The sequence below is a fragment of the Amphiura filiformis genome, chromosome 12, assembly GCF_039555335.1.
Source record: "Amphiura filiformis chromosome 12, Afil_fr2py, whole genome shotgun sequence".
Taxonomy (NCBI): Eukaryota; Metazoa; Echinodermata; class Ophiuroidea; order Amphilepidida; family Amphiuridae; genus Amphiura; species Amphiura filiformis.
In genome coordinates, this window is record NC_092639.1 from 50,478,438 (window position 1) to 50,501,195 (window position 22,758).

General features: G+C 38.0%; 2 protein-coding genes across 2 annotated transcripts in view; one reads left to right on the forward strand and one right to left on the reverse strand.

The window, feature by feature from the left end:
* Positions 1 to 14,890, reverse strand: part of LOC140166356 (venom phosphodiesterase-like) — a 60,198-nt gene extending 45,308 nt beyond the window's left edge. Inside the window, exons 1-5 of the mRNA XM_072189801.1 lie at positions 14,733 to 14,890; positions 8,233 to 8,268; positions 7,880 to 7,967; positions 7,089 to 7,173; positions 6,594 to 6,691 (exon numbers count right to left, since the gene is read on the reverse strand). Of these exons, the coding sequence (XP_072045902.1) occupies positions 6,594 to 6,691; positions 7,089 to 7,173; positions 7,880 to 7,967; positions 8,233 to 8,268; positions 14,733 to 14,738 (313 nt within the window). The 5' untranslated portion in view covers positions 14,739 to 14,890. The remainder of the gene's footprint in view (positions 1 to 6,593; positions 6,692 to 7,088; positions 7,174 to 7,879; positions 7,968 to 8,232; positions 8,269 to 14,732) is intronic.
* Positions 14,891 to 18,287: 3,397 nt separating this feature from the next.
* Positions 18,288 to 21,413, forward strand: LOC140166888 (uncharacterized). Its single transcript, XM_072190375.1, has one exon. The coding sequence runs from the start codon at positions 18,288 to 18,290 to the stop codon at positions 21,411 to 21,413; it is 3,126 nt and encodes a 1,041-aa protein (XP_072046476.1).
* Positions 21,414 to 22,758: the final 1,345 nt, after the last annotated feature.

The window sequence follows — 22,758 nt, forward strand, 5'->3', positions numbered from 1 at the left end:
GCAGCTTGCTTAAGTTCTGCAGTATTTGTTTTGCTGGCAGGATTGCTGGAGCAACAAATCCTAGCGGGTCATAGATGGAGCTTACAGTTGCTAGGATGCCTCTTCTGGTAGGAGGTCTCTCTTTACTTTAATATGGAAGCCGAACCTGTCGGTTTGTGGTGACCATAGCAACCCCAGCACCTTTTCTGATGGTAATTCTTCATTCTTCAAATCTAGTGTCTTTGTAGTCTCAGCTCTATCGTCTTCAGGGACTGACTGCAACACTTCTCTTGAGTTACTCAACCACTTTGTCAACTTGAAGCCACCATCCTTACACAAGCTGGTGAGATCACTGACGAGTTGAATAGCTTTGCTTTCACTTTCGATAGATTTGAGGTAGTCATCGACATAGAAGTTGGACAGCACTGTGTTGCATACTTCTTCGCTGTATTTCTCCTTACCATCATCAGCGGTCTTTCTCAGTGCGAAATTTGCACATGAAGGTGACGAAGTTGCGCCGAACAAGTGCACATTCATCCTATATTCCTTCAGAGGCAGACTCAGGTCACCGTAGGGCCACCATAGAAATCTTACTAAGTCTCTGTCTGGTTCTGGTACACGCACTTGATGGTACATTGCTTTTATGTCTGCTACAACTCCAACAGGGTGCTCTCTAAACCTCGTCAACACACCTACCAAGTTGCTTGTCAAGTCGGGTCCTTTTAGCAATTGTGAGTTTAAAGACTGGCCCATGTACTTCGCCGCACAATCAAATACAACTCGCAGCTTGCCCCTTGGTGGGGTGAAACACCCCATGGTGGGGACATACCACACCTTGCCATCCTTTCTATTGCATGCATCTTTGGGCACTTCTTCTGCATAATCATTTTTAATCTTATCTTTCATGAATGCAGTGTATTGGTCGTTGAAAACTGAGTCCCTTTCTAACTTCCTCTTCAGATGGCATGCTCGCAATTCGGCTTGATGTATATTGTTCGGCAATTTTATGTCATCATCTTTGAGCGGGAAACCTACTTGGTAGTGCCCATCTACATACTTGATTGATGCTTCTACTTTGTTTAGGAATTGTCCTTCACTCACGCTTCTCTCTGGTTTATCGTCAATGATTCGCTCATTGAACTCAGCATTGTAGAGTTTCTCTAATTGCTGGTCAATAGTGTCATGTGCCTTAATTCTGTGGATGACTGATGTCCTTTTGTGTTCTTTATTTTTGACACCATACACTGTCCATCCGAGTCTAGTTTGGCAGGCGAAAGGTCCTTCACCTTGGCTATTTACTACATGTATTGGCTCAAATGCTTTAGGCACATTATTTCCTATGAGGAGACCAATATGGCATTGAGATTCATCATTTAATCTTCCTAGCTTAACTTCTTCCATATAAGGAATTGCATCAATATCATCCTGGTTGATGATGTCAGCCAAGTCACCAGGGATCTTATCTTGTGTATATGCCTTTGGAAGAGAGATGATATTATTTCTGTTCATGTCAGAAACTTCTAAATCTTGGATGATTTCACTGTCTACTATGATATCATCTGTTATGGTTTCAATTTCAATTTGGTTTTCTTGCCTTTAACATGCAGTTCCTTTTGCAGCCTTTCAGAACCGAATACTGCATCACTGCCGTTGTCGAGATAGGCGTAAGTTTCTACAGACATTCTGGAAACTCTTGAGTAGACTATGACTGGTATTATTGTGGGATATGATTCACTAGATTTAACTCCGGCGCCTGTAAGCCCACATGTCTGATTGGCAACTTCACCAGACTTCTTTGTCTCTTCCTGTTTCACATGCAGCACTGTTGGATGGCGCTTTTTACATGTCTTGCAGGTAAGCTTGTATTTGCAGATTTTACTGTAATGTGTTGCTTTCTTTAGGCAGCCAAAACAAACTCCCAACTCTCTTAGATACTGCAACCGGTCACTTATAGGCTTTTCCTTCAATTTGTTATACATTTCCAAAGTGTGATCTTTACCCTTGCAATATGTACACGGCTTGTCGGCTCCTGGGCTACTTGACGACACATTTGGCCTGGCTCCTGGACTATATGACATTACATTTGGTCTGGCTCCTGGACTATTTGATGTCACACTTGCCGACACAGCTTCTGTGTTTGTTGCTAGATTTCTTCTAGCTTTATAAGTCTGATAGTTTGGGTTTTTTACCCTTTCTTCCTTCTTAGTACTATCTTCCTTCTCCGTCACACTTCTACCGTAGGCAGCATTAGTTGCGATTCTAGCCTGTTTTTCTAAGAAGGAGGTGAAGTCTTCAAATGTTACCACTTTGTTTCTTTCTTCTTCTACATAATCTACTTGTCTCCTCCATCTGTCTCTCATACTATATGGTAACTTCATCATCAACATTCTAATGTTTGCTGTACTTTGCAACTCATTAGTATAGCCCAGGCTTGTCATGGTATTTTTGCATTCTAACAAAAATAATGACAAATCTTGTAGCCCTGAACTATCACCTTTCACATTCGGCCACTGCCTCATCTTCGCTAAGTAAGCCTCTGCAATCTTGTGCTTATTACCATATTTCCTTTCCAGCAACCTTTTTGCTTCCAGGTAACCAACCTCATCATCCATGTGAATACAACTTTTCACCAAACTGTTGGCTTCACCTCTTGTGTACTGTTCAAGATAGTACAGACGGTCTCTATTGCTTTTGCTCTTATTTTCGATTATGAATTCGAAGGCTCTTATGAAAGTAACATACTGAAGCGGGTCTCCAGTAAATGTCTGTAATGTCCGCTTTGGTAGACTCGCTTGTTTATGTTGTTCCACCAGCAGCCTTGTTAAGTTGTCTTGGTTGCGTGCCAAATTTTCTATACTGGTATCTTTATCTTCTTCTTTCACTTCTGTTGTATGTTGCCGTGGCAACATGACTTGTTTTTCTTCACATCAGGCTCTGGTGACGAAGTTACTCTATGACCATACTTTACTGATGAAGGCCCGTCATGTTCATACTGTTCACTGTACTGTTCTTGACCATACTGACGATACTGTTCATCAATATTTTCATATTTCGTGGCTGACAAATAATGTGGGGTATTCTGTCCCCTGTACTTTCTGATTCCTCAGGTGCTGCTGCAGGAAACAAGACTTCACTTTGTGGTGGAAAATTGACTTGCATAGTTTTACTGGTTGTTAACATGCTTCTAGGTTGAACTTGTTGACCTAAATCAGCATGTACTTTACCATCAGTAGTCATACCCCCTGCTGGCTGGTCTTTAGCAAATCCCGAATCCATGTGAGTGTATTTTGGTCTTGCCCTGGATTTAGTCCTACAGCACCAATTGTATCTTGTTTAGCTAGGAACTTGCCATCAATTTCTTGACCTTCTCTAGTGTTGTGGTTCAACCACTGCCTCACTGATGTGTTTGTATCTGGTTGAGCTTCTGTGAGGTCATCAAGCACCGATTTTGGTCTACTTCTTAAGCTCTGGGATTTATGTTCATAATCCTCCAATACATCTATTTTAGCTTGCTCTATGTTTATTTCGGTCTTCATTTCCAACCACTCTCTTTGTTGTTGCAAGTCCCTTGCCCTGGCTTGCATTTCTTGTTCCAAGTCTCTTGCCCTTGCTTGGATATTAAATTCCTCACTTTCTAAAGCTTGTTTTTCCTTCAATGCTTTGGCTCGACATTCTAGTTCAACCTTTCGCGTTGCAGCTTGCAATAATGCATATTCTGTACTTTTTGATAATGCATCACTTTTATAAGATCTTCTGCTTCTTAATTCGGAACTGCTTTTATGACTCGACATGATGTTTTCGATAGTACCGAAACGAACGAATTAACGAAACGACGCCGATGCAAGCAACGAAGCGCAATACTTTTCTAAAGTGAACAACGGTTCACAAATTTATGTGAGAAACTATACGTAGGACCTGTGTAAGGTGTGCTTTGTGAGGCTACATGTGTCGAAACCTGAAATAAATGCGAATGTCAGTATACACGAAACTTCGCTTGAATGCAGGCCCTACGTTGCTTACCGACGGGTGGGAGAAAGCTCGTTCCACCCGTTTATTGTGTGCCGACGGGCGGGAGTAAGCTCTTTGCGTCCGTTTATTGATAACAAAATACCACAAAACTGTGTTTTAGGTAGAAGTCCTGTGTCAGTGTTGTATGATTCTATGAGTTATTCCTGCATGCACTAGCTGTGCAACTGCAAGATTACTAATGTCAGTATTAGAGGCGTACATGCAGGCACTTTACTACCAAACTTTATTTGAATTGTCGTAAGCGACTCGCGACGGGTGGGAGTAAACTTGTTACCCCTTTATTAGATATTTATTAAAAAATACCACAAAGCTATTTTTCAGTAGTAGTCCCGTGTCAGTTTGTGCTTGTGTTGTCGTAAGCGACTCGTGGGAGTGTTAGAAATGTACATGCAGGCACTACTACTGATATCTTTATTTGATTTCTACGATTCGGATTCATAGGCCTTGATAACTTCTTTGAAGTTCTAATCTATAAGCTTCTACCAAGTGTGCATTTATCTACATGCACACTCATTAATATTTGCTATATTCAGTGACGTCTGACATGACTGGAGGCTGTGGTGACTGTCTGTGCCAATGCAATGTTTATGTTTACACTGCTGACACGACCTTAAGCTTTTAGCTATTTTTAGGTAAGCTTACAAAACAGACGCTCAACTGAACCTTTATTTGGTAACTATTTACCAACTATAGCATCTTCTTACAGATAATTAATCTTTACAAATGTAGGGGCAAACTTGCTTTGCTCCCCTGGTTAGCAGAAGCTTGGTACTAAATAATACAATCTTCGATGACTCGAAACCAACAACAAAAAGTGACACAAATCATCACAAATCCAAGGATACACTTTAGCTGAAACGTATCTTGATGATGTTTATTATCTTCACTTGCTATTCTTCTTCTTGTTCTTGTCACAAATACTAATTATGTTGGTTTAGGTAAAGATTAATTGTGTCTTTACCGAGAGCTTCTACACTACAATACTTCAAAATACAAGATGACAGCCTCCAGTGCCAAATTCGGCACCAAATTACATGTGATTGATGGGCTGCAGGCTATGTTTAGCTTATACTTCAAGGGCGCTCATCACATAAACAAACATGCCATAGGAATGCAATGATTAAGGATGCACAACACTTAAACAAACTTTGATTTTGGTAAATGGCATCAACATAACCGTATTAACTACGTCACATTTGTCTTTATTACACAGTCATGACAATAACAAAATTGTCAAACTTGAATATATTAGGCCCCTCAACATGTTCAACCCACATTTTCATAGATTCTGTCGAGATTGTTTATAGTACGACGCCTGATGAAGGCAAATTATTAATTTAAAATCGTTTTTCTTTAATTATTTTGAACATGGCAACACAATTTTCATGATTTTCCGACACACTAGGGGCCTTCCTATTAATATTCTAAATACCACAAAGATCGAAATGATAAATTTGAAGATTATCATTTTGGCGTGTAATTTTATTAAACTGCCTTATGGCGAATCTTACAGGGGCCCATCAAGATATGGTACAATAGGACAAGCCACTCTATCGCTTTAGTTTTGACAAAACACTGCACTTACATAATAAAGTGAGAGTATGGTATAAGTGTTATAATTTCAGCCACGAAGGCTCTACTTTCAGCCATCTGAACCTCAAGCTGAACCCCTTATTTCATTTTCGCTTTTGCTCGGGGCCCCTGAACTCTCGGGGCCCCCGACTCTTGGGGCCCATGGACTTCGTCCACACTGTCCACCCGATTGCTACGCCCATGACGGTATTTCCCTAATCGGCCATTCGATTTTTTTACAGGGAATGCGAAAGATACAGTTGAAATTGTATTTTGTTTTCAATTTTAAAGAAGAAAATGTGACATGAATTGATTTTTTTAAAAAGTGAAAAGTGACGGTTATGAATAAGGTTAATGACTTTCGGGTATTGTGAAATATCTAAACATTGTGCTTTCATTAACCACTGCGCCCCTCGGTTCCAAAATCTAAACTTAAAGCCATATTATAACATTCTCTACAAAAATCAAGACTTTAGGTGCTGTAGTTTTGTCAAAATCCGTGATTTTGAATAAACCGATGGAACCGGCGTTTTATTATTACGATAGAAATATTAGTCGAACGCGTATGTGTTGTTCATAACACAGTACTACGTACACGGCGTGCGGGATACACACACACGCCAGAGGATCGTACTGTATTACAACAACATGCATTGGCGCTATTAGTCAATTCCAATTTTCTTTGCTTTATACCTCACTTGTTCGGCTCAAAATTAAAAGGGGACATATCTGACAGTAAAAGCTAACATTTTATGGAAAATAAATATTAATCTATTTTTTAAAGAAATGTTATAATATGGCTTTAAGATTTTTCACAATTCCCTCCAAATAACTGATGCGCAGTTATTAACCTATAATCAATGCATGGTTCGCATTTTCTAAGGTTTCTCGGATTGGTTCTCGCTATCTATAAGAGTGTACGAATATGTCTTAACATGCTTAACGCTACAGATGATGTACTAGTACCCATATTATGTTTATAACATTTATAGACTGATAGATGCATTACTCACTTAATCTGCTCAGGTTTGGTAAGTCCTTCTTATATTTTTGTAAATAATCAGCTCGAAAGCCATCCAGAGCCAAAACGACAAGCGGAGTGTCTGATCCACTGAAATACAAAATCAGAATCTATTGTTATAATATTGCATTGTTTCATTGTTTTAACGACATGTTGTACAATGTTTTCCTGAAACCTACCTAGATACACATATCTGAGGAACACGAGTATCTAATCATAATCATCATATCATTCAACATGTTTCGTACATCACTGTTGATCGTGAATAAGACACTATTTTTATTTGAACAATATTACAACAACATCACTAGCAACAACAAATCTTCAGAGCAATAACATCCGCTGAAGACGCCGGTTGACCCGGTGAAAGCGCTCCGGTGAGTGTACTAAAATTGAGTAGCGTAGAAGTCTAAAATTGCTTCCTATATACATCATTATACAATAAAAATGTGAGACAATTTTTTTTCAATTAAAAAATAAATCTTACTCTGTCATATATTTGCCTGGTTTGCATGTATGATTGCATGGTTCACCTGCAAACGAAGCAAAAGTACCGCTGTATTCCGAACTAGCTGAAAGGAAATAAGAAATAAACAAGGTTAATTCTCCCTACAAAGCGATTAAGAGACTGTTTAAGATTTTGCTCTTTTGATGTTTATTGGTGATAAATAGAATTAAGTGAACACCAATAATTTTAAAGAAAATATATATATCAGAACTGAGAAAACAATTTATTACTGCAAAGTATTATTCAAAAATTGGTTGTTTACAAACATGACGACTGATCAGTGCCAGAAGTGGGTAAGTGCAATAGCTGCATTGTGAACATTGTCAATTTGCACACAGTATATTGTACTCATCTACCATGTCTACACATGGGAACTACACATGGCAGCTACCACTTCTGGCAATGAGCGGTCGATGACAGCATCTTGTACGCTCGGCGATATATCTTTAATCATCAGCAGAAATGGTTTTGGCAACTACGATGTCCATTGATACTTTTTTCATTTTGCAAGTCCGTCTTACAAGTTTAAATCTTGGTGTAAGTTATACATGTTATAGCTAAGGCAAGTCATCTTTATTCGTAATTACGCCTTATCATTATAAAAAAAAACCTTGCCGACGATATCTATCAAAGTAGGCCTGGCCAGCGTTTTCATGTGATGTGCTGAAAGAGCTTTCGGGCGTCCCCAGAGCCCCTGCATCCTCATGATTATGTTTGTTTCTTTCAAATTGAACCCAATTGAGTGCCAAATGACAACGCAAATGACTTACCCGTCTTACTAAACTTGCCAGTGGCTGCTAAAGCAATAATAATGATCACAAGTACAATTACAATTACAACAATGATTGCAAGTAGAATCTGAAAACAAAAATGATTTGAAATGAAGAAAATTGATTAACAGTAGGCTTATGAAAAGGATAAGCATCTTATATTTAAAAATATGGATGAGGCTCCAAGACAATTTGCATAAGCACTGCATGTTGTTGTGCTCCAGGAACACTGTGACGATAGCTCAATTTTAATAAGTCTGGCTATATGGTTTAAATTTTCAAGTGTCTATCTTTAAAAATATATAATATTAATATAGATATATATAATATTAATATAGATGCGTATTACTCACCCATATTGGTTTCTTACGGCACCATTCAGGTTCTTTCTGAAATGTGAACAAAAATTTAATTTAACGAATTGTACAAAAATTAATTAACCCTAGAACTACGAAGAGGGGAGTTGCCCCCAGATTTTGGTCATAAAAACCCGCACGCGTTTACGCCCAAATGACATGAATGACCTAAGCCAATCATAGATACATCCTTTGCACTCATTTTGATGAAAAAAAATTACCACAGCAACCTTACCGGGGGTAGGACCGGCCATCAAAGATGACCATAGAGGGGGGGGGGGGTTGATGAGGCCCGAATGATTTTCATTTTGCTCTTGTGAAATTATTTCAAGGGATACTGACTTTTTGGCATTTTTGTAGAATTTTTAGCCGAAAATCAATTTTACCTATACATACTATACTTTTGTACATAGCCAGAATTTCCCAAATTTTCATGGGCGCCCTTATATTATGACGTCATATCGACATTATGTGGGGGAATGTTTGTACTTATTTTGGTATGACTGGATAGAGGAGACCCATATACCAAATATAAGCGAATATGACGTTTATAATTGAAAATTAAGGGGGGTCGCAACAACCCCTCCCCTCGTAGTTCGTGTTACAAAATATTTCTCAGTAGTTCTAGGGTTAACAGAAAATCGCTTGCTTCCAAACATTACTACAGACATGAACACTGGTTGTTACTGTCTGTTCAATTAGCTTAGATTCTTGTATTTTTAAGATATTTGAAAAAATAAAAAATTGTGGTCAAACTAATCAAAGAAATGTGTAAGCACAGCCTTAGACCCAACGTGATTTATATTTTCAAATTCCAAAGTTCAATTTGAAACCCCACTTCTTTTCAATTTTGGTCTTTTCCGCGATATTTTTTATAACAAGCCGTAGAATATCGGGTACCATGAACTTTTTTGAATCAATCCATTTAGTGCAATGGGGACGATTGTCATAATAATCAGATACGCTGAGATAGTATTTATTCGACCATCCGCATCAGAAAGTATTGTCCAGCGAAATAGCTATAGGCCTATTTTCGTGTTGAAACCCCGCTGTTGAAATATTACGTTATTATAAAAATGTGAAGATTAACTAAGGTTTTCAGAATAGGTCCAGCTAGCTTATATAAATACATTCCTTGCGTATTTATTTATTTATTTATTTATTTATTTATTTATTTATTTATTTATTTATTTATTTATTTATTTATTTATTTATTTATTTATTTATTGGATGGGTCTGAGAAGGTGTGAGCCTAGGCTTATTATAAAACTACTCTCTAAATGTGAAAGAGTGAAAAATCACTCAAAAAGAGTGAAATCTCACTCTTTCAAAGAGCCATCTGAGTGACAACTCTTTTAGAGTGAAGCTCACTCTCAAGAAAGAGTGAAAATATTCACTCCGGAAAAGAGTGAATCAGAAAAGAGCATTTATTTATTTATTTATTCATTTAGGCCTATTTTATATACAAGAATATCACAGCAGTTCATAGCAGCTACTATGTGCTTTAAATTGTTGTGAGGCTAGGCCCCAGGTTAGGTAGGACCCGGTCTAGGAATATTGAACTGGTCTAAAGCTTAAGCACATACACAATGTGTCGAACTTCAGTGTGGGATGAATGATGAAAAACTATGGATTTAGTGAAGCTAATAGTCAAACTGTTCAATGGTGAGTACACTTAGGTGTAGGACATAACACTTGGCAAATACCATGTTTACGGTCACAGTCTGGAGAAGCGTGATGCGGCGTAACCTACATAAGCTTACATATGCGTACATGTAAACCGGCACTGGGCCGGTAACAAACTGCTCACATATGACTTAAGCTTACTGCTGCCGTTGTCTCCAGACCAAGTGTATACTTGCTACGAGTTATGACCTACCCCGGGTGACCTACACATAAATGTAATCACTATTGAGTATGCTGTCTATTTCTTCATCAAATCCGCTTTCTTTTCGCCATTCATTCACACACTGTACGCCATTTTGTTACACAAGTTCAACAAACATCGGCCGATTTTCGGCGCTTCTGATTGGCTGACAGTTCACTCCAAGAAAGAGTGAGATTTTGCGCCACTTTTGAGCGAGCGAGGCTCACTCGAAATCGCGAGTGAAATTATGTGTACTGTTTTCACTCTTTTAGAGCTAAAACCCACTCTTTTAGAGCTAACTTAAATTCACTCTGAAATTCAGAGTGGTTTTTCACTCTTTTACATTTAGAGAGTACACATTTATTTTCAATTTGTTATTTCGTTTTGTTTGTTGAATACAATCTATGAGAAGAAGATTTGGAGACAAAAGAACTTTTGTACAAGAAAATATTATTTAAAACAATGACTTAGGTTACAGAAAACAATTCTTGTAAAGTCACTGTATCTGAAAAAGTCAAGCAAATGCTGATATTCTTGGGAAAGAATGGTGGTATTAAGGGTAGACGAGGTATTGTCGGTCGAAGCAACCTAAAAATTGATTTTCATTATCTATATCAATATATTATTGAAAATTAACGCCTTGATGTTTTGCAAAGGTTCATTCTACAAATCATATACTTTGCAAACTTGCTTAATTTATTGTTGTTAATGAGTTATGTACGTTTTACAAAAGTGTTGTTGTTTCAGCCCTCTTTACAACGTAACTCAAGAACCGCAGCACCTATAAAAGTATATCTGTGATATTTTAATTCTTCTACACACTCGCCATAAATTGAGCAATGCAGTTTTTGCCAAAGCTCACTACCATTCGTAAGATGCTGTGAACTACCAAATCACAACAGTTTAAAATAATTAATAACCTTAAACAAAACTCAATTGCATTGTATCGATGAAAGCAGTTGAAATAAGAACGAAATCCATAATTTTAATGTCATTGTTTAGGAAAATAAAATAATGCTCGGAATGATGTTATGCATAAAACGTAATCGCGCACACCTCACGGAGCTTCACCTAATTTCGTGCAACATAAACCAGTGGACCATCATATCGCCTATTAAAAACCGGAACTGTATAACAATTGAAATGGCAGGACAGATTGGTGGACAGATTTTTTTTGCTAAATTCGATAAGGTCTATGCCCTAAGTTGAGAATGGACCGTCCCACTCAATTTGTGAAAAGGTCGCGAACCCTTTTGGTGGACCCAAGTAACTGCCTAAAATGAGGCAACATTGAAAAGAAATGGGGTTTTAAATAGAACTTTAGAATTTGAAAAGTGTCTAAGGCTGTGCTAACACTTTTCTTTGATGAGTTTGACCACAATTTTCTTCTTTTTTTTCAAATATCTTAAAAATACAAGAATCTAAGCTAATTGAACACTGAGACATTTTCATCCATGCCTCTGGCATAAACAATCTTGCCCTCATTTATTGCAAATGCAACTTGGTTAACAATAGTATCAATAACCAGTTCATTGGCTTTTATTGTACACGGATAATATATGGAATAAATTATCTGACTTGTACAGTATATAAATGTAAGAACAAAAGTGTGGAATATTCTTTTGCTTTTTGCCATGACCTTGCTTAAAACGTGTGTTACTCAATAATAACTCGATCTGGAGAGTGATGGAGCATTCGTCTGCTTGTTTTGTACTTTTTCCATAAAAAAGCCATAAAATATATCATTTAAGGTTTCGTTATTGCTGAATTCTGTCATCCAAGTAACTATTTTGTAGACATGTTTTATCACGGTCACCATTAGGGTCCCTCGCGCAGCACATATGAATGTACGACCTCCTTTTTTAGGCCGTGTTACCTTAAATTCTATTTATTTTGCAATAGAACCTTTCAAAAGTTATCCCTTGCGTACAGTCCCGGGGGAGTCACTCGCAAACCAAAGTGGTATGCATGCTCGTCCCAGCACCTCAAAAATGGACCCTACCTAAATGGCGTAATCTGTGTAGAAAAATTTTACCCCTTATTGGCGTAAGATTCTGTAAATCTTACCCTAAAATGTGGCGTAATTCGGCGTAAGAAACTAAAATGGAACCCTAAATGGCGTAAACTCTGAAACAAATCCATTGAAGTTGAAAAAACATACCCTAAACGTCGAAACTTAACCTGAAAAGCACCCTTTTTCTAAAAAGTCGACGCCGCCACAAGCCCAAGAATCGACCCTTTTTCGACGTTTTTGAGACGAGCATGCATACCACTTTGGTAGGCGAGTGACCCCCCACCCCCCGTCGTAGAGTGCACCAGTACTCGGGCCACTTAGGTCATTGTCAAATTATTGGAGTGTCTTCACACGAAACAAGCGATGTGTTTCAACAAAAAAGTATTCCAAACTTTTGTCCATCATTTCAGTAAAATATAAGCATTTTCAATGGTTGCCATTGCTTCAAAAGAAAAGAAAAGAAAAACACGACTACTGTTTACTATATTTTCGCCACAGTGGTTTGTAGCCAACACGATGCTCATTACATCATTATCATGTAGTCTGAGGTTTATTCAATTTTGTTACAACGAATATAGGTATGAAATGTTTTATTATTATGCTGTACTATTGCGATGTTCTATACGCGCGGGGTCCTTACGTCAATACGGGCGTTCATACGTGCGTATATACCGCTAGTTTCGGTACCATGCTTAATAATTGTGCTGCGTCACGAAGGGTCACAAATTGGCGGGGATCGAGACCATTGCTTGTGCAGGCCACTCAGGAAAACTTTATGATTTTGACTATAAACCAGGACTAATAAATGCCGCTTACAATTAGTTGTATTTCGGTGCTTCTCGAATATTGCGGTTGCTAAAACACATTAATAAGGACCACTACATGCATATATCATGACTTTATTTTCAAAATGATACTTTTTCGTGTGGGAAAATTAATAGCGTTACAAAACTGTCAATCTCAACGTCCTCCAATTTGTGGACAGATTTTCAATTATAGACGAATCCAATTTCACGCATTCCTACACCTCAATGGCAGCCATGGCTGGGTCCCGCCGAGTATATCTCACCTGAAATGTTAAATGATGCGTCCTTGGAGGGAGTTTTTAACTGCATTCCATCACCCGTGTTACACGTAGACAAAATAATGATGAAAGTTTACAACATAATACAATATAACATTGATTTTTTAAGCGGCTTTAATCCACCCAATTGGGCAGTCCCAACACCAGCTTGGTGCGCCGGGGACCCAGTAATGGCCGACCAAATCCTGACCATGACTTGGCTCGTTGGATTCGTCTATAGATTGATTCGATCATAATCCTACCCCTTTGCCAATTCCATTGGCTTCTACATACACTGAAAACATTATTTCGTAAGCTATACTAAATAAAAGTTAGTAAAAACGATGTCTCGTTCTACTAATTAGTGATTTGTAAGGCATGTTTAGCGATGCTATTATATTGGTTGGGTATGCTGAACAAGTCTGCTTTACCAATGAAACTGTTAGTACGGCATACGCTTTACTAATTTCAAACCTGCCGTACTAACGTTATAAGATCGTAAAAACGATGTCTCTTTCTACTAATCTTCGTTAGTTCGACAGGCTCAACAAAGTTTAGAACTCGTTTGTCTGGTCGAACGAATCAATTGTACAAATGTGATGTACGATGGTTGTGAAGGTGGAAAAGTATGTATACAGGTAATATTTCTAAGTTATTTCTCTCAAAATGAGTACTAGATATTGTATTGATGGTGTAAGCTTCTTTTCTGTATGATCAGAAATGCTGTGCACATGTACAGTGTGGTCGTAAAGACTAAAAGTCATAACTGCGTCACATCGCATGTAAGCTTATACATGTAGCTTTAAGCTTACATGCGATGTGACACAGCATCATGACTTTTAGTCTTTACGACCACACTGTACATGTGCACAGCATTTCTGATCATACAGAAAAGAAGCTTACACCATCAATACAATATCTAGTGCTCAATTTGAAAGAAATAACTTGAAATATTACCTGTTAGCATAGTTTTTCACCTTCAAGTTTGTCGCTGCACAACCGCTACTCGGTCAGTCGTCTGCAAGCGTGGTCGAGTGCAGAACACATGATCGAAACAGCGGGAATGTTAACATCGTAAAACCACCAGAGCTTTGTAAAACCAAATGGTACAACGAGTTCGTAAATGCCGCGATGACAGGGTTTACGAATTATCGATGCTGTACTAAATGTTGCATTGTCGTAGAACTTCCAAATCCAATTGGTAGGACCCACTCAACAACTATTATTCCTTCATTTACGAGTCTTGCATACGTCCGCTTAGTTACATATATCGTAAGACATCGTAAAATTGGTAGAATGCGCTCAAGCAGTTTATTTTACTAATTTAAATTAGTAGAACACAACGAAAAACAAGCTTTTGTTTTCAGTGTACTTCTGTGTACCATAATACGGCATATGATACTACTCGGCATGACGCAGTTGAACGAGAATCCGCAAACAGTTAATTCAGATTTATAGGAAATTATTGTTAATATGTATTTATAACAGTTTCTACCAATCCAGTTTTCAATATAATTGAACATCCCTACCCACAAACAAATAAGTGAACCTACTTTCATCTTGTCAGGAGTTTGTCTTGTCAGGGCGGAAAACCGGTGATATTCGTCTTTTGCACCATGAAATGTCACATCTCTGCTTTACAGCAAATAACAAAATCCCTACTTTTCACTTTTCACTCCGATACCAGTGGGTTAAAGTACCAACCCTTGAACTTGTTCGTAACCAACAACAAATAGAAAGACACGCTATAATGCATTTGAAGGTCATATTTTATGCATGAAATATTTAAATTACAAAACCTGAATAGTTTGTCGAAATACAATAGGCCTTTATCTGTAAATCGGTTTCGTTTAAAACAGGGTGTAAATAGTACATGGCGATGTGTAGTAATATTTGGGTTACCATTTTTTCTTGCTACATGGAACCAATGTTTTTGACATCCTTACATCTCAAATGATCAAACTACAATTGGTTCCATTTTTTAATGTGGGAAAATTTAATATTTGTTCATCCAATTTGTTTACCTCCGATATATTTTGTAATTTTGTTCATAATTATTCCACAATATAAATAAATATTAATATCAATTGAGCTCTGAATTTTTTGCAAATTATACAGGGGCGTAGCCAGCTTTTTTGGTCAGGGAAGGAGCAAAATAAAATTTCGGGGGCACAGACGAAAAAAATTACAGTTGCACCATACAATACATAAAGACTATATGTCTTCGATGTTCAAAAAAGGGTTTTATCGGGTCGATCAGTAGGACGACAACGGAATTTGAATTCAAATCAATATCATCAAAGACATACGACCATTTCTCCTCAGAGATTGGTGGTTTGAAGAGCTTACTCATACAGATATCACTGATTATTTTACACTTTAACAGACTTTCCTAAAGAAGCTTTTAAATGCCAGAGAGTTTCGGAACACAGCGGTTTTTTTTTTTTTCAATGCAGATTAAATTTTAGATGCTAACTCAAGTATCCGTCATATCCATTATCCAACAGTTTGCATTTACATTTGCATATTGGCGATCGTGTAATAATAAATTTGTGGACATCTAAAGCATTTTCATCAAATGCTTTTCAAGTTTTGTTTGTGTATTTGTTTCTGTAAACAAGCAAGTTCTTAACGTTGATGTGTTTTTTCAAGGACTCGATATGATATGACAATTGCAAACTGATGATCGATGATTTTTGCTATGAAATGTAGTTGATCCATCAAGTAGTTCAGGGCAGCCAAGTAAGTAGTAATAATTGTTATTTCCAATAACTTTGTTTGATCTTCAAACCTATTACGTATGTTCTTGATATTTTACATTTAGTGCATGTCAAAACCTGCGAATTGCAAAGAATGTTATCAAAATCCATTATATCTAAAATATTTACCCTTTAATGACAATTTTGTTATTAAAAGGTTTTGAAAAAAAAAACATTTTAAGAACATTTCTGTGTTTGCTGGGTTCAAATATTTTAACATAATATTTGGCAAAAATGTTTGCAAAAATAGTTTACAATAACATTTTTTGAAAACATTTAAAAATATTGTTGTAGTATGTTTTCATACAAAACGTTTTAAAACGTTATCATGACCTTTATATAACCAGACATTTTAATGTTATTAAAACGTTTTTACCTAAACCAAACGCCAAAATATAACTTCTTTAAAACGTTTTTAAAACGTTTTTGTGTTTGCTGGGTTATCCTTCACTTTTAAGGGGTTTATAAACAATTTAATTTGTTTTCATACTTCCGCTGGGATCACTGAATGGGACTTTAATTGAATCTTGATGTAGGTGTTTTCAATTTATATGATTATTTTAGAAGAGTGATACAATATGATGATTGGTAATATTTGCTCTAAAGTGTAGTTGATCCCATCAGTATATTTGAAATGAAATTATATACATTTTTTTTTTCAAATCCGATCGGTCCTCGGAGCTCCTCGAGTTAATTGTAATTGATATTTCCAATATTTGATTTAATCTTCAAACCTGTGGCGAATGTTCTTGACATTTTACATGCTGTGCGTGTCAAAGCATACGAATTGTAGAGAATTTTTCAATAGCCATTTTCATATCTAAAATATTCACCCATTAAGAGATCTCTCGATCGAAAGTCCAGAAAAAAAATTGATATTCGTGATAGTATCGAGGAGATCGAGGAGTGTTTTAATATCAGTTATTCTCATTATTCTCTTCAGTCGGCAAACAAGAATGTCTACGCTAAAACACACTTCAATCTTCAACTGCCTGACATACGAGTTACAGTTGGATATATAACTGTTTTAACTGTTTTTTCTCTCTACTCATAATCGTGATATAGTTCGAGGTCGTGGGTTCGAATCCCCGCGGTGTTAACGTGTTGTGTATAGCAATGCTCTTCACCCGTACTGCCTCACCCCACTAGTGTGTAAATGGGCACCGGTTTTATCCAATGCCATGAAGGTAACAGAGTTGCTGTGGAGGAGGTGCAGCGATGACTCGCATCAACATTACACAGAGGAGTTTGGTCCAATATCGCTTCGAAAGAGAGACGGGCACTCTAAATCTACATTGTTACGCCAGCATTGTTTGTGGTAATAATCGTCTCATCACGATTGTATATCAGACAAGTATACGGAGAGGAAATACATATTTCTGAAAAAGTAAACATATCTGAAATATTACTGAACATGTTGTGATGTCCACTGGTATATCATAGGATTGATTGAGGCATTGAGCATCCAGCATCAGACACCCCCTGCCAGCTACTAGTAATTGGGAGACAGGCTTAATTGCCTACAGACTGAAAATACAGGGAGATCAAAATGGCTGCCTACCTGAGCAACACGGATGGCACATGGGCTGAGATAGTTGCAGATTTTTATATCTAACATTTGCAATGTAAATGCAAGGGATTCACCAGAAAGACTTAGCAGCTATTCCTTATAGTGGAGGTAAAGTTATACGTTGGTATGAAACCATTCCAAGGAACTGTTAAGCTTAAGCTAGCTGTGCTGTGTTATTTGATTCTGTCATGACATGACTTTGAGTAGTGTACACGAAAACGCGAACTGCGAGCATGCATTAACTGGCTACAGAGTACAGACTAGTCTTCATGGAAACTCCCAACTACAGATCAAGACATGATATGGATAACAAATGACTCTAGATCATCTCATGCCACAATGATGGCACTGCCAATGATAACATATTAATATTCTTACTCTATATGCTAGTATGCTATACATTATATGATTGTGTATGTGTATTATAACTTGTGAAGCAGGTTAACATGGTTAAAGCCCCACCTGATGATGTAATTAACCCCAAAATAAATGTTACTGGTGTTTTATTGTTCTGAAATAGTAAAAACAGTGTACTGTGTTTACTTTGTGTGAACCTGGTAGTAAAGGGTATTCTGTCCCTAGGCCATCAGTAAGGTTGGTATATACGTTGGTCATAACAGAATTGGGGGCTCACGTCCGGGAATGAATTAAGTAATTTGGAGCCCTACCAGAAACAGGGGCTCGTGTTCTGAGATATTGAAATAAAAAATTACAGTACACTGTACGTAAAGAAAAGAAATACACTGTAAAAATTGGGTTTAATCAGTATCATCATCATCATGGCGTTTAAACCAGAAGAATTCATTGAGGATGTAACATGGGAAACGTTTGACAAGTTACGTAGATATATTGAGTTGGATATTAAACAGGCAATGAGAAAACAAGTAATTAAAAATGCTCTCATAGATGTATCGGTTGGTGACGATCTTCTTGATGAAAAATATTTGGATAAGAAAATGGAAGTCCAAATTCAGGTTGGGGTGGATGTAGTAAAACTTAAACAACTGGAAATGCAACAGGAAATAGAAATGCAGAAATTGAAAATCGTAGAGCAAGAAAGCATGGCAAAGTTAAAGATGGAAGAAGCAAAGTTAAAGATGGAAGAAGAAAAGTTAAAGATGGAAGAAGGAAAGTTAAAGATGGAAGAAGAATTCAGGGTGAAAGAATTAGAAATGAAAATGTCACTCGAGCATGAGAAATTGAAACAAGAATTAGCTTTCCAAGAGAAAAAGCTGGGAGAAAAAAAAAAAAAATTTGATGTCACAAAATATATCAAGTTGGTACCAAAATTCAATGAATGCGAAGTTGACAAATATTTCCTGCATTTCGAGAAAATCGCCAATAGTTTGTCCTGGCCAACAGATCAATGGTGTTTATTACTACAGAGTGTTTTGGTGGGTAAAGCTATGGAGGTATTTTCCTCTTTACCGGTGGACGCTAAGTACCCCACAGTCAAGCAGAGCATCCTGAATGCATATGAGCTCGTTCCGGAAGCCTATCGGCAGAAATTTAGAAATACACGCAAGACTGAGTTAGAAACACACTTAGAATTTGCTAGAAGTAAGGAAGTTCTGCTTGACAGATGGTTACTTTCTAAAGAAGTTGCCAAAGATTATGAGAATTTAAGACAGTTATTGCTCATTGAAGAATTCAAGAGGTGTGTACACTCGGACATCAAAACCTATCTAGATGAGAATAAGTTGAAAACTTTGAATGAGGCAGCCACAATGGCTGATGAATATGCCCTCACCCACAAAGCAAGACTGGGAAAGCCCCACTCAAACTCTAATTTTTACAGGGGATCAGGTAGAAGCACACAAGGAGAAAAAGTTTCGTCAACTGAGGTTCGTGATACAAAAAGTACAGAAGTTCCCAGTGACTCTAAGAAACAAGTTCGGGCTAACAATGAAAATAAGCCTAAATCAGGGCCTTCATGCTATCATTGCAAGAAGAAAGGGCACCTGATGTCCCAATGTTGGAAACTTCATGGGAAACCAAGTTCAACTCCTGTAGCGTGCGCAGCCCCTGTGCGTATTAATGAGAGTCTCCCCAGTGAAGATCAAAAGGTCATACAAAAGGAATCTGACACAATAGAAGTTAGTAAAATGTTTGAACCTTTCATGTTAGAGGGATTAGTGTCACTGGATGATAAGGATAGTCCCCAAGCCATCAAGATTGTGCGGGATACGTGCTGTGCACGATCTATGATTTTGGAGGGGACGTTACCCTTTAGTGAGGATAGTCAAGTGGGCCATGCATTGATCAGGGGTGTTGGGATGGAGGTGCTTAGTGTACCCCTCCACAGGATTAATTTAACCTCAACCTTGGTGTCTGGTCCTATAACCATAGGAGTAAGACAGGAATGGCCAGTAGAAGGCATTTCCATGCTGTTAGGAAATGATTTGGCAGGGGAGAAAGTTTTTCCCGATCCAATCATGACCGATAAGCCCTGTTTACAGGATGATGGTACTCAGGAAAATGATATATACCCTGCTTGCGCTGTTACCAGAGCAATGAGTAAACAAGCGTCTCTAGAAGCAATAGAGGAAAGTAGAGTAAATGACCAGAGTTATGATTTGGAAGATACATTTCTAACAAAGTCTGAAGGGGAACAAAAGACCCCAGATCCTGTGCAAATTAGGGACAGTAAACAAGATCCCTTGAATCATAATAAGCTGATTTTTGAACAGGAAAATGATCCTGAAATTAGCATACTTGGTCAAAGGGCATTGACCCCGCAGGAAGCAGAGCAATCTCCTGTGTGTTTTTATAAGCAAAATGAAGTGCTTATGAGGAAATGGAGGCCTCCAGATGCTCAAATGGATGAAGAGTGGAGGGTAGTCCATCAAATAGTGATTCCCAAAGTATATCGTAATGATATAATAAGCATTGCTCATGATACCCCAATGGCAGGTCATTTAGGGGTCAAGAAAACTTATGACAGAATTTTACAACATTTCTGGTGGCCTTCACTGAAGAAAGATGTAGCAGAGTATTGTAAAACTTGTCACCCTTGTCAGATGGTGGGCAAGCCAAACCAGAAAATACCCTCTGCACCACTCAAACCCATTCCAGCATTTGAAGAACCTTTTAGTAGGGTACTGATTGATTGCGTAGGACCACTTCCTAAAACCAAATCTGGGAACCAATACTTACTTACCATAATGTGTGCTTCCACTAGGTTCCCTGAAGCGATACCGCTGAGGAATATAAAAGCACCCCAAATAGTGAAAGCCCTTACCAAGTTCTTTACTTTGGTTGGATTACCAAAAGAAATACAATCTGACCAGGGATCTAACTTTATGTCTGGCATATTCCAGCAGGTGATGCAGCAATTAGGAATCAAGCAATTCAAGTCCAGCGCATACCACCCTGAATCTCAAGGAGCGCTTGAACGCTTTCACCAAACGCTAAAGAATATGATCAAAACCTACTGCTATGAGTTTGAAAGGGACTGGGATGAAGGGGTACATCTCCTGTTATTTGCTGCCAGGGAAGCGGTGCAAACCTCCCTTGGGTTTAGCCCCTTTGAACTTGTGTTTGGTCATTCGGTGCGCGGTCCTTTGAAGCTTCTGAAAGAAAGATGGTTGAGTGAAAACACAGACTTGAATCTGTTGGACTATGTTGTAAACTTCAAACAAAGGTTATTCAGAGCTACAGAAATTGCCCATGACAATCTCAAACAAAGTCAAGAGAAAATGAAAACATGGTATGACAAGGGTAGTAGAAACAGGGTATTTGAACCAGGTGACAAGGTCCTGGCACTGTTTCCCATACAAGGACAGCCCTTGCAAGCCAGATATACTGGACCCTATGAAATTGACTCCAAAGTTGGGGAAGTTAATTATATAGTGAAACCCCAGGGCGACGCAAAGCAAAACAATTGTGTCACATCAACATGCTAAAAGAGTACTTTGAAAGATCAGAGCAAAATTCTCAACCAGTGTGTGCTACTGCCACTGCACCTATGCCACATGGTGATGAAAAGGAGAAAGTCACAATTAAGCATACTGAAGATACATGTATGAGTGACCCCAGTGACAGCCTTTCTGATAAACACACTGAATGCAGTCTTAAAAATTCTGATGTGCTCTCTAACTTGGACACAAAGTGGACACATCTTCCTCCAAATTGTGAATTGAAAGATTTAGTCCATGAATGGGAAACTATTTTTCCAGATGTGCCAAACACTACTGACTTGACATACCATGATATAGATGTGGGTGACACTGAGCCTATAAAACAACACCCATATAGAGTCAATCCCATCAAACAAGAGTATCTAAACAAAGAGATACAGTATATGCTAGATAATGACATTATAGAGCCTAGCAATAGCGAGTGGAGTTCGCCCTGTATTTTGGTCCCCAAACCTGATGGTTCTTATCGATTCGTGACAGATTTTCGGAAAGTCAATCATTTTTCCAAGACCGATTCTTATCCAATCCCAAGGATTGATGACTGTATTGATAAGATTGGAAATGCCAAATTTGTAAGCAAGTTTGACTTATTAAAGGGCTATTGGCAAGTTCCGCTCAAGGAAAGAGCAAAAGAGATCACAGCCTTTTGTACTCCAGAAGGGCTGTACCAATACAAGAAAATGCCCTTTGGGTTAAAAAATGCCCCAGCCTCATTCCAAAGATTAGTCAACAGTCTAGTTTCGGACCTACATGGCTATGAAGCATATATTGATGACATCATAGTATACAGTCAAACTTGGGAAGAACACATACAGCAACTCCACCAGCTATTTGAGAGACTGTCCAAAGCAAATCTCACTGTGAACCTAATGAAAAGTGAATTTTGTCATACCACAGTGACTTACTTAGGTCATGTAGTGGGACAGGGACAGGTCAAACCAATTAAAGCCAAGATAGAAGTTATTGAGCAATTCCCCACACCAATGTCCAAGAAAGAATTGATGAGATTTCTTGGCATGGCCGGATATTACCGGAAGTTCTGCGCCAACTTCTCAGAAATAGCACATCCTTTGACCAATTTGCTCAGAAAGGATGAGAAGTTTATTTGGACTGATCAGTGTCAAAGCGCGTTTTCCAAAATCAAAGCCATCCTGATAAATGCGCCAATTTTGTCAGCTCAGATTTTCTCAAACAGTTTAAGTTGACTGTGGATGCAAGCGATATTGGTTGTGGGGCAGTGCTCATGCAAGAAGATGAAAAGGGCATAGACCATCCTTTATGTTACTTCTCTAAGAAGTTCAATAAACATCAGAAGAACTATTCCACCATA

What these genes read in the sequence shown, in the direction of transcription:
- LOC140166888 (XM_072190375.1), top strand. Translation starts at nt 18,288, where the DNA reads ATGGCGTTTAAACCAGAAGAATTCATTGAGGATGTAACATGGGAAACG.